The 16,871-nt window shown below is 54.8% G+C and overlaps 1 protein-coding gene across 2 annotated transcripts; it reads right to left on the reverse strand.

Annotated features, from left to right (window-relative positions):
* Positions 1-13,139: 13,139 nt before the first annotated feature.
* Positions 13,140-14,681, reverse strand: LOC127482640 (interferon alpha-inducible protein 27-like protein 2). Of its 2 annotated transcripts, none has more exons than XM_051839140.2 (4): positions 14,534-14,681; positions 14,395-14,424; positions 13,787-13,948; positions 13,140-13,356 (listed from the first exon to the last, which is right to left on the reverse strand). In XM_051839140.2, exons 1-4 carry the CDS (start codon positions 14,664-14,666, stop codon positions 13,277-13,279), a joined length of 405 nt encoding a protein of 134 aa, XP_051695100.2. In that variant the 5' UTR covers positions 14,667-14,681; the 3' UTR covers positions 13,140-13,276. The 2 variants fall into 2 exon arrangements, with proteins under 2 accessions (XP_051695100.2, XP_069921667.1); XM_070065566.1 differs by having other exon boundaries at positions 14,530-14,656.
* Between the last annotated feature and the right edge of the window lie 2,190 nt (positions 14,682-16,871).

The following is a 16,871-nucleotide window of genomic DNA, read 5'->3' on the forward strand; positions in this document are numbered from 1 at the left end:
TATTTTATTTATTTATTTGAAAGAGTTACATAGAGAGAGAAAGAGAGGAAGAGGAGGAGGAGAGAGAGAGGGGGAGAGAGAGAGAGAGAGTCTTCCATCCTCTGGTTCACTCCCCAGTTGGCTACAATGGTTGGAACTCCGCTGATCGTGCCAGGAGCCAGGAGCTTCTTCCAGGTCTCCCACACGGATGCAGGGGCCCAAGGACCAGGGCCATCTTCTACTGCTCTCCCAGGCCATAGCAGAGAGCTGGATCAGAAGTGGAGCAGTTGGGACTCAAACTGGCACCCATATGGGATACCAACACTGCAGGTGGCAGCTTTACCCGCTATGCCACAGCGCAGGCCCCAATAACTCTTTTTTTAAAATAGTAGGAAGTACTGTACTTGGAAGTGGAACTGTTAAGCCACTTTTGTGAACAGTGTGCTCTGTGTGTGCTTCTGCATTGGGTTGAAGGAGGGAATAAGTCGTGACAGGTGTTGTGTTGCTGTGCGCTGGAGACTGAGCGCACCATGGCCCTGTGTGCTCCATGCGTTTCAGTTAACGTGGCTGTGATGTATATATTGTGCACGCACAGGACAGTGGTGTGCTAGAGAGAGGCTGTCAGTGTTTGACAAAAGTGGAGCAAGTAAACTAACACATTCAGAATAGTTTGTGTTAACATTCATAGAAGGGCCGTCTTCTGGAAGGGAAATGCAACATCGCATTGGAGTGACAGTTGTCACATCTGCCTGTAGGTGGTGGCGGAGAGAAGGAGTTGGAAGAAAGGAAGGGTTCTCTGGGCACTCCTGAATGTTCCTATTTAGAAGACACTTACTCAGCACTACTGTGTATGTAGTGGACGCAGTTAAGTGCTTATTTCAAACCTCTCGTCTTTCTAGATGTTCACAAGCGCATGAAGTGTGTTCAAAGTAGAGGTAGTGAGTAATCCATTTCTAGGTGTCCTTTTATTAAATTCCCGTGAATGCTGTCTGGGAGATGGAATGAAGACTCCCTCCTCCAAGCAGCCGACAGCGCTGCGTTTGGGCCACATTGGAGACAAGGAGGAGAATGTCCAAAGGGCTTTTGGCCAGTGTGTTTGTGGTGAGGCGAGGTTAGCCACTGCCCATCCTATTAGTGCATTTTGTTTTACTCTGCTATGTGTGTGATGTATGCAAAGGGCAAACAAATCCTGCAACATCTGGTCTTCCCAGATGACAGGGTAGAATCAGTAAAGGAACACAGTGAGGATGCTGTGTGTTAAAATTCTCAAGAAAGGGACTGGCATTGTGGTGTGGTGGGTTTAAGCTGCCCGTATGGGCACTGGTTCGAGTCTCTGCTGGTCCACTTGCAATCCAGCTCCCTGCTCGTGTGCCTGGGACAGCAGCAGAGGATGGCCCAAGGACTCAGACCCCTGTCCCCACGTGGGAGACCCAGATGGAATTCCTGGACCCTGGCTTTAGCCTGGCCCAGCCCTGATTATTGTGGCCATTTGGGGAGTGAACCAGTGGATGGAAGATCTCTCTCTCTCTCTCTCTCTCTCTTATTCGCTCGCTCTCTGTGGATGTGTGTTACTTAGACTTAAATTCATAGGAAAGACTGTTCTTAAACCACTTATGGAAGTTAAATGGGTTTTTCCCCCTCAGAATCTTTTATTTAAGGAGTACATGCTTCATGCATTTCATAAATACAACTTCAGGAACTCAGTGATCCTTCCCAGCTGCACTCCCACCCTTCTTCCTCCTCCTTTCCTATTCCCATTCTTGGTTTTTACTGAGATCTTTTTCAATTAACTTTATACACATAAGATTAACTCTTAAGTAAAGATTTCAACAAATAGTATGAAAAAAAGCTGTTCCTCAATAGTGAGACAAGGGCTGTTCAGTCATTGCACTTCTCTCTCTCTCTCTCTCTCTCTCTCTCTGTCTCTCTCTCTCTCTGCCTCTCTGTAACTCTGTCTTTCAAATGAATAAATAAATCTTTAAAAAAGGAGGTGGATGTGACACTGTGGTGTAGCGGATAAAGCCACCACCTGCAGTGCCGGCATCCCATATGGGCGCCGGTCTGAGTCTTGGCTGCTCCACTTCCAATCTAGCTCTCTGCTATGGCCTAGGAAAGTAGTAGAAGATGGCCCAAGTCCTTGGGAGCCTGCACCCACATGGGAGACCTGGAAGGGGCTCCTGGCTCCTGGCTTCGGATGGGCCCAGCTCCAGCCATTACGTTAGTCGGGGGAGTAAACCAGTGGATGAAGACTCTCTCTCTCTCTCTTTCTCTCTCTCTCTCCCTCTCCAGCTCTGCCTTTCAAATAAATAAACAAATCTTTAAAAAAAAAAAAAGTCATGGCATCTCAAAGTGTCCATTTCAAGAAGTGAAATTGTTCAAATTCCCTCGAAGCGTGGCAGACGCTCATTCCTGTCCCCTGGGATGGTGGGGAAGGGGAGGGAAAGAGTTCTAGGCCAGAATGTTCTAGTTGGGAGGACACTTCCACGTTAGACCCTTTGTTACCTGAGTCTTTTAGGGGCTCTGGTGTGGATAGTGGAAAACTGGAGTCCTTACCGGAAACATCTAATCTCCAGATGTTTCAGCGTGCTAAAAATAGCAGCCATTTAAGTTATTTTGTTATTACACGGGTGTGGTTGGGTTGCCTTTTGAGAGTGGAGTGTGGAGTTTGGGGAGAGTGCTGACCGGTCCCTGGGTGTGGGCTAGGGGAAGAAGTGGGCAGGGCAGGTTTCGCTTCCTGTTGGACCATTCAGATTGTCTGCCAATTGTTCTGTCTGTGCACTTTCGTTAATCTTGCTGTGTATTCAAGACAGAGACGTTCTAGTGTCCAAAGTGTGCTAAAAGTAGAGGTAGTAAGCTAATCCCTATGTAGACATTCCTTTTGGAAGTTTTTAGGAAGTGACTTGGTTAACCCTCCTCTTGGAGGGAGATGTCCCAGCCCCGTCGCTGGCATGGAGGCAGGAAGTGGGGAGGGAAGGGTTCTTACTAGTATCTCTGCTATGGTGATCCTCGTTCTTTCAAACACGCACCAGAGACTGAGTGGAGGAGCCAGAGCAGGTCATTCACGCCAGTGGACCTGTGGGGGTCAGCCCCCGAGGACTGAGCCCTGAGCCACGGTTTCTCAGAATATCCGTAGGCTCATCGGCATCGTGGCTTATGGTACAGCATTGGCGGGTGTACACTGCAGCCCACACGGCTTAGGACGAGATGGGGAACCTGTCTACGCTGCTCGAGACCACACTTGGTCAAGCGTGTTTACAGAAGGAGATGCTGACCACGGGTTTGCGGCAGGAGTCACGGGGGGAGGACGTCTTTCTCCAGTAGGCAGGATGCTCCCAGGAGCTGCCGCACCTAACTGCAAGCAGCCGCTTTCCAAGGCTGTCTCAGGCGTCTTATTTCCCTCCCTTTGTCTTTGCTGTGACTTTAACTCCCCTTCCTCTCCATGGTTTCAGATTAGACTGGTATCTGTATGCGTGCGTTTTTGATAAAGTGCCTGTGTTGGTGGTGAGCAAAGTTTGTACTTTACAACATCTAAGCTTTGCAGGTGTCCTGGGGCGGCAGTGTGTGATGAGGAGAGCAGGTGAATTAGGCAACGTGTGTGCATCTCTTGGTTATAACTGATAGAAACGATGCATTTGGGGCCTGGAATTGTGAGACGACCTCTGAGCCGTGTGCAGCACAACCTCCTCACTGGCTGGCAGCAGAGGGGCAGGAGGAAGTGTAACAGGAGAGATGCACACAGAAGTGTTTTATTCACAATTTGGTGGAAGCCACGGTGACTTCCCTTTGGCTGGGCTAGAGGAGCACATTAAGTGATTGAATGGAAACATACCTTCTTGCTAATGTCTCAGTAATACCAACCTGATCACAAATTCTCTTAGAAACCTCACACTTTGCATGCACCATTGCTGTGTGTGTGTGTGTCATTTTAAATTGGGCAGCAAGAGAATGCAGCACCTGCATTGTAACTGGGACAAACTTGTATTTAGAGGCCTGTTGGCTATTTTTGTCTTTTACAAAATTTTTGTCCCCAGGAAAATGAGAATTGCATTTGTTCCTTACAGATTGAGTCGGTATAGTGTGTATTCTTGGTTATCAAAATACTCATAGCTTTGGGATGTTGAATTGGCACAAAATTCATAAGGTGTGAGAAAGTGTGATCCATACATTCTCTGTGGGCACAGTCAATAAAAGAGGATGTTGTACACACACAGGACCCAGGAGGACCCAGGAGGACCCAGGAGGACGTGGTGAACTAAACTGCTTTTGACTATGGATGACTCTGTTCTTTGTCTCTATTGTTTCTCAGTTTCCTGTAATGCACTTATTAGCTTCTAAAAATAAAGATTATTTTAACTACCTCACTCCACCCCCCCCCCCCAAAAAAAAAGAGAAAGGCAGAACAACAGAGAGATGGAAAGAGAAATCTTCCATCCCCTGGTCACTCTCCAAGTGGCTGCAACAGCTGGCACTGGGGCAGGCCAAAGCCAGGAGCCAGGAACTCCATCTTGGCTTTCCATATGGGCAGGGAATTCCATATGGGCAGGGGCCCACGTGCTTGAGCCACCATCTGCTGCCTTCCCAGGCACAGCAGCAGGAAGCTGGATTGGAAGCAGAGTAGCCGGGACTGGCACTCATGTTGATGCTGGTGTCCTAGAGCCCAGAGCTCGTTTTGTTAGCTCCCAACCTAATACTGCGGGAACATCACGGATGGGATCTGAGTTGATGTCTGAGAGTCAAAGCAGAATGATGAGGCCGGATGTAACAGAAGAAGAGAAGCAAAGCTTTATTTGCGTAGGAAGTAGAAAACCTTCCAGCGAGGGAGGCTGGTGGAGAGGAACCAAGGCTGCAGCTCGGCGTCGCGGGGTGGGGTGATTCCATACAGCTCCCGTCAGCCAGTTCAAGGCCTACTGAAACTGAACCCCATCATATACGAGCAGGACCCAGCCTCTGGGTGTCTCCCTTAGCCTGTCCTTTGTCAAAAGGAATTCACTGACTTGAGAGAGTGATACAGCTGGCCTTCCAAGGCTCTAACCCCTGGACTCAAGGGGTCGTTGGTGGGGGCCGGCATTGTGACATAGTGGGTTAGGCAGCCAGCTGTTCCCCATATGGGCACCTGTTCAAGACCCAGCTGCTTCACTTCTGATCCAGCTCCCTGCTAATGTGCCTGGGATAACAGCAGAGGATGGTCCAAGCGCTTGGGCCCCACCACCCACATGGGAGTTCCAGAAGCAGCTCCTGACTCCTGGCTTCAGCCTAGCCTAGCCCTGGCCATTGAGGCCATTTGAGTAATGAACCAGCACATGGAAGATCCTCTCTCTCTCTCTCTCTCTCTCTCTGTGTGTGTGTGTGTGTGTGTGTATGTCTTCCTCTCTCTGTGTAACTCTGACTTTCAAATAAATTAATCACTCTTAAAAAAAAGGGGGGAGTCATTGGCTTCTCCAATAGATAAGAACCTTGATGGCCAGTGTTGTCCTGGGATGGTTTGTGTAGGGGAATTCCAGGTCTGGGCGGAATGGAACAGCCACTGTCAGGTAAGCCTGGACCAAGGGAGCCCACCTGGCCATGGTGAATTCCCTAAGGAGCAGGAGGGCGTGGCCTCACTGACCAACAGGAAGCTGGGCCTCACTGACCAACAGGAGGCTGGGCACGAGCTGATCAGGCACCTCCCAGCCCAGTTTCAGTCTTCAGCGCTCACTTCTCAGGGAGCCTGGGGCTTCAGCACAGGCTGCCCACCTGCTGTCTTCCACCACCCTGATGTCAGTGATTGGCTTTCTGTGCAGCGGCGAGCGGGCCTGGTGCGGGGCTTCCAACTAGTGTGGGTTCTTGTTCGGCACCACCACAGGGAAATTATTCATTGACTCCTGCTGTTGTTACCAGGCAAAGGGTGATTTTCGTGTGTCTGACAAGGAACTTTCTTGTTTTGCTGAAACAGGACCCTGTGTAGTCAACTGTAACAGAATCTCCACACCCTGTTTCTGTAACTGCCCCTGACCCTGCCAGCTCGCATGTGCAGGCTGAGGACGGTGAGACGGAAGTCTGATCTAAGGTGCAGGTGGTCTGGTGTGGAGGTCTGATCTAAGGTGCAGGTGGTCTGGTGTGGAGGTCTGATCTAAGTGCAGGTGGTCTGAGGTCTGATCTAAGGTGCACGTGGTCTCCTCTCTTTCTGCCCCATGGTTTCAGAGCCTGCCTCCCTACCCTGACTCTGGTTACTACTGATGTCAAAAGACAAAACTGCAACAATGTAAAGATCTTTTTTTTTTTTTTTTTTTGACAGGCAGAGTGGACAGTGAGAGAGAGAGAGAGAGACAGAGAGAAAGGTCTTCCTTGCCGTTGGTTCACCCTCCAATGGCCGCCGTGGCTAGCGCGTTACGGCCGGCGCACCGCGCTGATCTGATGGCAGGAGCCAGGTATTTATCCTGGTCTCCCATGGGGTGCAGGGCCCAAGCACTTGGGCCATCCTCTACTGCACTCCCTGGCCACAGCAGAGAGCTGGCCTGGAAGAGGGGCAACCGGGACAGAATCCGGCACCCCAACCGGGACTAGAACCCGGTGTGCCGGCGCCGCAAGGTGGAGGATTAGCCTAGTGAGCCGGGGCGCCGGCCAACAATGTAAAGATCTTGGCTGTGTTTTCTGCTGGGGAAGGAGACAGCACTTCATTCTGCAAAGCGGGAGTGACCCAGTGAGCTCAGCTGAGGCCGTGGGTTTACAGATGCAAAAGTGTTGAAAAGCAGAAACAAAAAGAAAACATTGATGGACAATTTCAATGTTACTTTCCTTAGGTTAAGGTAAGGTTCCTTCGGATTACCCTGTTGGTTAGTTTGGTAACGAGGAAAGAAGAGCAATTTTATTATCGTGCTGACTGAACCTGCCTTCTTGAGAAATTCAGCTTTTAGCTCTCTGACTTCTCAGATCATGTAACAACTTAGTTTCAGTTTGGTGATATGCAGCTTTAGCCTGAGTGACTCCATTTTGGTTTTCAGCCTGGTGTGTTGGGACCCAGGGCAAGAGCTTAGACCAGAGCAGTGGCATCCTGTAGTCTTCGTGTAACTCAAATGTGGGATTAGGGCTCCATGCCATTTGTCATCTAATCCAAAATGTTTTGTGCTATAGATCGGGGGTGCGGAGGAGGGGCACTGCCCATGGCACTCAAAGATCAGGACAAGGAGTGTGGGGAGCAACTCAGACTAGACTGTTATTCGAATTAAGACTTATTCTATGCATCTGCTCTCCCACAATCTGGCGCTGGGAGAGGAGGAAACAGCTTCTACACAGCTGCCTCCAGTTCAACCAATAAACAGCAGGACCTGCTCCTGATTGGAGGAGAGCAGCGTACTCGGTGTGTGGGTAGCAGAGTTGGGATTGGTGGAAGAGGACTGTAAAGGAGGAGAGAGACAACATGCACCAGGAACATCTAGCTGAAGGAACACCTGAGCAGCCCCCGAGAGAGCCGGCTGGCGGTATGCCGCTCCCCCGCGGAAGTGAGGAAAGCGGCAGGGGGAACCGCCCTTCCACGGAGGTGGAAGGGTCAGTAGCCAAACGGGAAGAACCAGCAGCAAACCCGGGGAGGGCCGAGCAGACAAAAGAACAGCGCAGGGTCCTGTGTCGTTCCTCCACGAAGACGGGGAGCAACATAATGGTGCCGTGACTCGGATATGAAGCCTCGGCAGGGTTTAGTGTCGTTCCTCCATGAAGAGGGGGAGCGACAAAGGAGGATTGTGGGTTCCTGACTATGCAGGAAGGAAGCACTCCTGGCCCTGGAATGTACGAGAATTCCATTTCCCTGAAGAAGACTGCGCATGCTCACATCAGCAAGGCACAGGTGCACTTTGACTGGCACCTGGCCTGGATGAATTTGTCTTCCCAGAGGTGACCGTGGCTTACTGGTTTCCTTTGCTCTTGCGGTTTGAACTTGCTCCACAGTGGGACGGTTTTGCCATCTGGAGCCGGGCCCCTGAGCAGCGTCACCCCCTCAGGCCGCAGGGACCATCCACAAACTCAGTCTGAGCCTCCCCAAGGGGGGCAGTGAGGCAGGGGAGGGAGCAGAGGAACTCCCTGCCCTGCGCTCCTCCTTGCTTGCACCCAGGGCTGCTGCCGCTCTGATCGGCTGTGAGCAGAGGTTCAAGCCCAGGCCCGCGTCCTCGGGAACAAGTGGCCTGGCCCCAGCTCAGCTCCCCTTGAGCGCTGACCTGGGCTGGGTGAGTTGAGGTGGGCAGGGGTGCAGTGAATGAACAGAACCTCGGGCTTCCGGAGCCCAAGCTAAGTCATCAGCGTGAGAAGCTGCGGGCTCTGCGGGTTTGGGAGCATCTGGAAGTAGCCCCCACACCGCGGGAGGAGAGAGGGCAGCGCTCTGAGCCACTGCGTGGCACCAATCAGGCAGAGCGCTGCCCCTGTTACGCTTCCTTCCGAGAAAGCGGGTGGGCCCATGTTGCCACTGGGAGGACACCAGAGCCTTAGACACCTCGGTCAGCCTGTGAGTGCCCTCGGGGTCCTGTGGCCCAGCAGCGACAGGGTCTGGGTTCCGGTTGCTGACTTGCCCTGTGCCCACCCGGATGCCTTCCTGGGCTTCAGCCTCTCCCGCTGTGGGGTGAGATGGGGACCTGCCAGCCCCCAGCTGCTGCCTGGGTCTAAGCCTTCCTTTCCCTTCTCGGCAGGGCTGCGCCTGGCCCCACTCCCCATAGCAGGGTTCCTGGGAGCTTGAGGAATGCAGGAGACTCCCTGGTGGGCCTGGGGGTTGCCTCCCCTCCTGCAGACCCGGGGCCTCTGCCCTCACAGCGGCCAATGTGCCGTGTGCTCCCCTTTCCACTTCCAGAGGAAGAACTGTCCCCGCCACCACCAAGCGTGACCAAGGCCTCGGCTGGTCCACCTCTGTGGGGAGCCTGTGGCCACACAGACCCGGCTCCGACCCCTCCAAGGCCAGGGCAGGGGTCTCTCCACAGGGCAGGTAGTGGTCTGAGAAGCAGTTCTCCCAGGCCTCACCCACCCGACTGCACAGCTCAGCCTTCCGCACTGTCAGGTGAAGGTGCTGCCCCTGGTGGGGTTTCCCCCACACCCACATTGGGTGTGTACGATGGGAGAGGAGCGATTGCCCTCCTGGACTCTGGGCATTGATTGGTTCATTGCTAAGTGCAGGGCGAGATTAGGTCCCTGACCACCAGGTCCTATCCAATGGGGCGGCTCAGAGACTTTCACAGTGGCTTCCTGACCTGTGCAGAGGTCTGCTGGCTCAGGCTGCTGGCTGGCCAGGGGCCAAGGTTCAGGCCACTTCCCTGCCAGGGCCCTGAGCTGTTGGCCCCACGCCAGGGCCTGGGTGAGTTTCATTTCTTCGGGTGCTCCTCCCTTGCCGCCTCGGGAGCTGGTCAGTGAGGGCCTCCTCCTCCTGACACATGCTTGCAGAATGTCCCCTGCTCCAAGGCGTGGCCGGCCCCGGGCAGGGCAGCCACGGCGTCCACATTCTTTTATTTCTTTATTTTTAAAGATTTCTTTATTCATTTATTTGAAAGAGTGACAGAGAGAGGGGGAGAGAAAGAGACACTTTCCATCTGCTGGCTCACTCCCCAGTTGCCCACAACAGCCAGGGCTGGGTCACACCAAAGCCAGGAGCCAGGAACTCTGCCTGTGTCTCCCACAGTGGTGCCAAGGACCCAAGCTTAGGTCCTCTTCCACCGCACTGGCCGGAAGCTGGATTGGAAACAGAGCAGCCGGACTCGAACCAGCACCCCCGTATGGGATGCTGGTGTCCCCAGGGGCAGTGTGGCAGCACTGTGCCACAGTGCCGCCCCGTCTCCTTTTAGATGCCGTAAAATATACACGACATGTGGCGTCTCAACCGTCTCAAGGATTCGGCTCGGTGGCATGAAGCACCTCCCCCTCTCGTGCAGCATCCCCGCTGTCCAGCTCCAGACCATCTCAGGTGACAAAGCTGGAAGTCCAGACCCTGTGGGAAGAGAGCTGTTCAGCCCCCAGCCCAGGCAGCCGCCCCTCCCCGGGCCATCTCTGGGAGTCGCACTGTGCTAGTAACTCCCAGACGGGGGCGCCTCCAGCCTCACTCTTTTATCTCACGCAGCATAATGCCATCCGTGTTGCCGCTTGTGTTCCAGGCTCCCTCCCTCCTTTGTAAGATGAATAATTTTCTGTTGGCTGTGTGCCTATAGCTTGTTTTTCCACTCATCAGCTGACGAGCTGCTGCCAACACGGGTGTAGAAATCTCTCTTCAAGATTCTGTTTTCCTAGGAGTGGGGTGGATTACTGGATCATGTGCTAATTGTATTTTTAATTTCTTTGAGGAAGTGCCATGCTGTTCTCCATAGCAGCTGTACTATTTTACATTCCTGCCGACAGCATTTCCACGTCTCCACTTCCTCCCCAACACTTGTGATGATCAGTTTTCCCGAAAGTGTCTATTCCTATAGGTGTGAAGTGACTTTTTTTTTTTTTTGAGAGATAGAATTAGACAGTGAGAGAGAGACAGAGAGAGAGAGGTCTTCCTTCCATTGGTTCACTCCCCAAATGGCTGCAATGGCTGGAGCTGTGCTGATCCGAAGCCAGGAGCCAGGAGCTTCCTCTGGGACTCCCACGCGGGTGCAGGGGCCCAAGCACTTGGGCCATCTTCTACTGCTTTCCCAGGCCATAGCAGAGAGCTGGATCGGAAAGTGGAGCAGCCGGGACTTGAGCTGGTACCCATATGGGATGCCAGCACTGCAGGCACCGGCTTTACCAGCCATGCCACAGCGGCGGCCCCACCCTCGGTGTTTTGCATCCCTGGTTTTGGGCAATGAGAGGCGCTCGAGGACTTGAGTGTCAGCAATGGAGATGAAAGAAATGACCAGGTTCTGGACGTGTGCCAGAGGTGAGGCCGACAGGACTTGCCACCGGGAGAGACGTGGGAAGAGGTGGGAAAGTGAGGGGTGAAGGACAGATCCAAGGCTTTGGCCTGAGCTGCTGAAGTACAGATGCTGGGTCAAAGACTCAGAGTCAGAGCGCTCCGGTCGGCATCCCGGTGAGAGATGCGGTGGCCTGGCCTGGGACAGGAGAGGCTGAGGCAGGCGGACTGGCCGGGCTGGATGGATTTCACTTTTTTTTTAAAATAAAATCCAATCTCCAAGTATTTGTTTATCTAATTTGAAAGGCAGAGAGACAGACAGACGCAGATAAATCTCCCATCTGCAGGTTCATGCCTCATATGCTGTCCACAGCAGGAGCTGGACCAGACCAGAGGCAGGAGCCGGTAATACCATCCAGGTCTCCCGCATGGGGGGCAGGGACTGAGACACTTGAGTCGTCCCCTGCTGCCTCCCAGGGTGTGCGCGAGCAGGAAGCTGGAAACCAGAGCGGAGCCCAGACTGGAATGCAAGCACCCTCATGTTCCCCTCCCAAGTGGGGTTCTAACCACCATGCCACACCTCCGCCCCCAGAGCAGGGTGAGGCAGCAGGGTTTGTGGTAGACGGCTGTGAGCAGAGGGGCAGCAGGGCTGAGCAGGCCTCGGCCTGTCTGGGGTTTCAGGGAAAGGGCTGCCCCACCCCGAGCCCCCACAGCCGTCTGGGAGCAGCTCTGCGAGGGGTCTCATGTGGCACTTGAGCCTCGTGGGCCCCCAGGCCAATGGGCCGCGTCGGTCTGCATCCAACCGCAGGTCCTGAGACTACAGGTGGCCCTCAAGGCAACGGGACGGGGTGACCTCCCCTGCAGTGACGGAAGCAGAGGAGGAGCTAGGGCTGAGGTCTGGGTGCAGCAAGGTTGTCCAGGGCTCTGCGCCGGGAGGCGGACAGGAGAGGGTGGAATGGGAGAGCCCAGTGCTCAGGAAGGAAGTCGGAGGCCCAACATCCCGGTGGCAGGGCCGTGTGCCTCTGAAGTCTCCCAAGGGTTGCAGGTCTCTTCCTAGCTTCTGGGAGTCGCTGTGAGACTTGTACGCGGTCACTGTTTAATGCCTGAGCCCAGACCCTTGACCCCGACCCTGTGCCTCCCTTCTCACTGGCTCATGAGGCAAGCCAGACCCAGGGTTGCTGGGGGGAGAGGGAGACACGAGCGCTGCTTCCGGGGCCAGGAAAGCCTTCATCCTCTCTGGGGTACACGGCCCTGTTCTCTGTCCTACGAAATTACAGCAGCAGCAGCAACCTATGGAGCTCAGCGCGAGAGACTGCAAATGGATGGAGCCAAAGGTGGCCGGGGTCGGTCAGGCATGGACCCACCTCCCCCGCAGGACCCCACGCCTGGGGGTCCCTTCCATGGCAGCCTACATGGCCCCTTCCTCCAGCCGGCTTCTGACAGGGATCTGCTTTCCACCTGCGCTGCCACAGGAACCCCTAATTCCCCGTCTTTCTCCACCACTTCTGCCTGGCGGCTGGCACTTGCTCTCCCCAGACACCTTTCCCTCTGTCACCATCCTCCTCTGTGAGACTTTCACCCGCCTTTGAATGGCCTGCCCACCCACCACCTCCTCCGGGAAGCCTCCTCAGATATCCCCTGTGAGAACACATGCCTGCCTCCACTGTGCTCTCAGCTCTGTCTGGCGCCCGTCCCTGCCCCAAAAATGATGTTGCACATTGCACCTGCCTGAGTAAGCACCCAGTTCTTGCTGACCCTGTAACCTGGGGGCAGTGTGGACCCTTCCTGTCTAGTGCAGCGTCTGTCGTGTGCACCAGGACTGGCTCTTTAGCTGAGGGCAGAGGCAGGGTTTCAGAGCTTCGTGTACAAACTCAGCCCAGCGTGGTGACTGTGCCCGAGTCCGGCTCCAGTGCCTGCAATGCCCAGAGCCCGACAGCACTCGGCACGCTGCATTTTCTGGGTGCTTTGCCTGGTCGCCTGCTGGTGAGACTTGAGGTCTGGCACGGATAGGGCAGTGTCTGGCTCACCTCGGGCATCTGGTGTCATTTCACAGGGAAGGATGGGGACTCTGGGGCCAGTGGCGACTGCTCACCCTGCCTCCCACCGGGACCCTCTATCACCTCCCACACTGAATGAGGGGTACACTGAGGCCCACGGAAGGCCCCCCAACACCCCCGGGCCATAGGGCCTCTCCCTGTAAACCTGAGACCCAGCAAAGTGTCCCACCGGCTGCTTCTGTGCCTGGTCCACCTGCCATCTTCCCTGTCCCTCTGGGAGGAGGAGGAGATGAAATCCACAGCTCACAACTGCCACCAGAGTCACAGGAAGTGAAGCCAGGAGATGCATTTGCAGGTAATTTTATTCAGTATGTTTCTGATTAGTTGGGTTAGGGGAGGGAGAGGGAGTTCCTGGGGGTCCACTTTCTCTTGGCTGGGCCTCGTTGGCACTGGGTTCAGCTGGGAGAGAAGGGGTGTCTTCTTAAATCATTGCCAAGGCACCCAAAGCCGACCCAACTGTGCCGAGGATGACATTGGATGACGTGGCAAGTCCAGCGGCCCCTGGGGAAGACAGAGCGTGAGCCCCAGAGAGCTAGGCTGAGACCCCGAGATCCCACCCGGATTCCTCCTCCCTGTCCTGAGACCACCCCTCCCCACGCCTCCCCTCTCAAGGCTCTGTTTTGGGCAAAGGATGCTCTCTGGAGGGTGAAAGACAGGGTGAGTGGAGGATGGGCACTGAGAGACGAGGGGGTTCCCTCACTTTACATAGTATACCTCTGAGGCAGGATGAGGGGGACCTGCCCAGGTCACCCAGGTGTCAGATCCCAGCAGGGCTGACCCCAGCCCAGGCATCATGCTCCTAGGGGTCCCCCTCGCCCTCCCCCGCATCCGGCACCAGCTACTCCCACACTCAGGAGGAGCCAGAGAACCTGGCAGTAGAGGCAGGATGCTGAGGGTGGGGGCACTGCAGGGACAGGACAAGGCCACTTACCCACGGACTGCAGAGTGGCCACCAGGCTGCCCGCGACCACTCCGCCCGCATTGGCCACAGCTGCTGCGGACATCATTTTGGCCGCTACGGAGCCGGCGGCGATCCCTGCGGCAGTGAAGCCCAAGGTGCCCAGGACCACGGGCACAGCCCCCACCGCCACAGCTGCGAGGGGAAGAGGGCGGGATGGGGGTCGCTCAGCGGACGGAGCCCCTGAGAACCTCCTGGCTGCTCCTGGAGGCTGCAGCTTGGAGGGGGTTCCCAAGATAAAGAAGAGGGGCAGAAGAGGCGAAGGGGCCAGGCGAGGACCAGGGGTCTCGCGCGCTGTGCCATGCTGGGGAAGTCACCGCCCTCCTGAGGCTGGAACAGGCCACTCTATTTGCAGGTGGTCCTGTCTGCTCCCTGTCCTCCCTGTCCTCCCCGCCCCCCACCCTCCCCACCCACCCCGTGTCTGCTTCTCCACAGAGTCCCGCCCACCAGCCCAGGCCGCCCCCAACCCCAGCAGCTGGGGAGGGGGAGCCAGCCTTGTGGACCCCACCCGTGCCGCGTCTCTAAGGTCCCCCAAAGTCCCAGCTGAAGGCCTCGCGACTGTGGGCATGCAGGTCACTCACTCCCGGCCACGACAGCGCCCACCAGCATTCCTGGGTGGAGACAGGGCAGGGAATGGGCGGGGAGGGAGGGGTCAGCGAGTCGCTGATGCAGACCCCCGCGGACCCCCCCCCCTCCAGGGTGGGGACAAGACTCACCCACCATCGCGAGGCCGTCGTCCAGCAGACCTGGCTAGGACTCGAGGATGGCCACGGGGCTTTATAACCAGGGAGCAACCCGGGGCACCGCCCCGTCCCGCCCCCAACTCCGGTCCTCTGCTCGCCCGTCCCGCCATCCCCCACTGGCCAAATGCACCCCAGTCTCCTCCCAACCGCTGCACCTGCCCTTTTGGCGGTGTGGGGTGGGGGGGGCTTCCGTCGCGCCTGGGGAACCTGCAGGGAAGAACAGGGCTCTTCTGACCCGAGGGCGGCCGTCGGCGCGGCTGCGGCGGTCGGGGGCCAGGGCTTTCCCCGCGCTGGCCGACCTGCGGCTGTGTCACTCACACTTTTTTTTTTTTTTTAAACTTCTCACCGACAATAACTCTGATTAAAAACAGACAGGCTGGCTTCTCTCCCCATCTGTGTGCCTCAGGCGCGCACCAGCAAGTTTCCAAATGTCCTCTAGGGGGCAGTGTCATCCTTGGTAGCAGCTATCTCCTTGGAAGGTAGCTTTAGAAAGCTAAGCTTATCTGTAATTATTTATAAAGAAAATAAAAGAGGGGGCCTGCGTTGTGGCTGGGAGGCTGAAACTGCCGCCTGTGACACTGGCACCCCCTAGGCTGCTCCCCTTCCGGTCCAGCCTCCAGGCCTGGGAGGGCTGCGGAGGATGGCGCTGGTACTTGGGCCCCTGCACCCACGTGGGAGCCAGGGATGGAGCTCCTGGCTCCTGACCACTTTGGCCACTTGGTGAGTGAGCCAGCAGATGGAAGATTCTCTGTCTCTCACTCTCATTCTTCCTCTCACTGTCTCTGCAACTCTGCCTTTCAAATGAATAAAATAACTTTTTTCCAAAAAAAAAAAAAAAAAGACTAAAGTAACTGATAATGTTTTGGCTTTAGCTTAAACTTGTGCATCGGGTGGGTGGGTGGTGCAGTGTTTAGACTGCTGTTAGGGATTCGTGCTGTTGGAGTTCAAGTCCCAGCAACTCCACTTTGTATGCAGCTTCCTGCCCTGTGCACTGTGGAGGTGGCTGAACTGCTGGGGCTCCTGCCAGCTTGCTGGGGGCCTGCATTGCGCGGCCTGGCTGCTGTGGGCATCTGAGCAGTGACCCGACACATGGAAGACCTCTGTCTCTCACTCTGCCTTTCAAATACAATGAAAATAAATATAGATTTGAAAAGGAATAATTTGTGTGTATGGATTTTTTAACCTGTGCACAATAACTTGGTATGTATGACAGATTAGTGATGCTTTCAATTTTGTTTGTGCTTAGAAAGTCATCGCAACTTCTTTTTTTTTTTTTTAAAGATTTGTGTATTCATCTATTTGAAATAGTGACAAGGGAAAGAGAGAGAGAGCTTCCATCTGCTGGTTCACTCCCAAATGTCCCCAAAGGAAGACCTTTCTCTCTGTCTCTCTCTCACTGTCTAACTCTGCCTGTCAAAAAAAAAAAAAAGGTATTTCACTTATATGGAAGGCAGAGTTACAGAGAGAAAGGGAGAACAGTGGGGAAGGACATCTTCCATCTGCTGATTCACTCCCCGAATGGTTGCAACAGCTGGGGCTGTGCCAGGTCAAAGCCAGGAGCCAGGAGCTTCTGCTGGGTCTCCCACATGGATGCAGGGGCCCAAGCACTTGGGCCATCCTCCACTGCTTTTCCCAGGCACGTGAGCAGGGGGCCGGATGAGAAGTGGAGCAGTGGGGACTTGATCCTGCGCCCATATGAGATGCCAGCTTGTAGGTGGTGGTTTAATCCACTATGCCATAATGCTGTCCCCAAACAGCACAATTTCTAACTAGTTTATCAAGGAAAGAAATGAAAGAAAACCAAAATTATCATCATTTAGAATAAGAACAATTCTCACAGCAGGAAAAGGAGAATAGAGAGTTGCAAGCAGCTTTATGCCTGTCAGTCTGACAATAAGAAACATTCACTGAGAAACTCACTGTAGGGGAAACAGAAACCCTGAGGAACCTACACATTAAGTACCTGGGTTCATAACTCAAGTTCTTCTCATAAAAACATCCCAAGCCCAGAGAGCTCCCGTGCCAAGACCTTGCAGGCACTGGAGAAGGAAGAAGTAGCTCCCAGTGCTCCAGATATGACAGCGAATGTTTCCAACCCCCTTCCTGAGATCCGGGAACTGGAAAAGCCACATCTCACAGGCTTCCCAGAAGAGGCCAACAGCAGAACAATAGCCTTACAAACACCCCTGCAAAGACCCTGCACAGGGGCCGCGGGGGCGCACTAGGTTAATCCTCCACTTGGGGTGCCGGCATCCCATGTGGGCGCCGGATTCTAGTCCCGGCAGCTCCTCTTCCAGTCCAGCTCTCTGCTGTGG

The sequence above is a fragment of the Oryctolagus cuniculus genome, chromosome 20, assembly GCF_964237555.1.
Source record: "Oryctolagus cuniculus chromosome 20, mOryCun1.1, whole genome shotgun sequence".
Lineage (NCBI taxonomy): Eukaryota > Metazoa > Chordata > Mammalia > Lagomorpha > Leporidae > Oryctolagus > Oryctolagus cuniculus.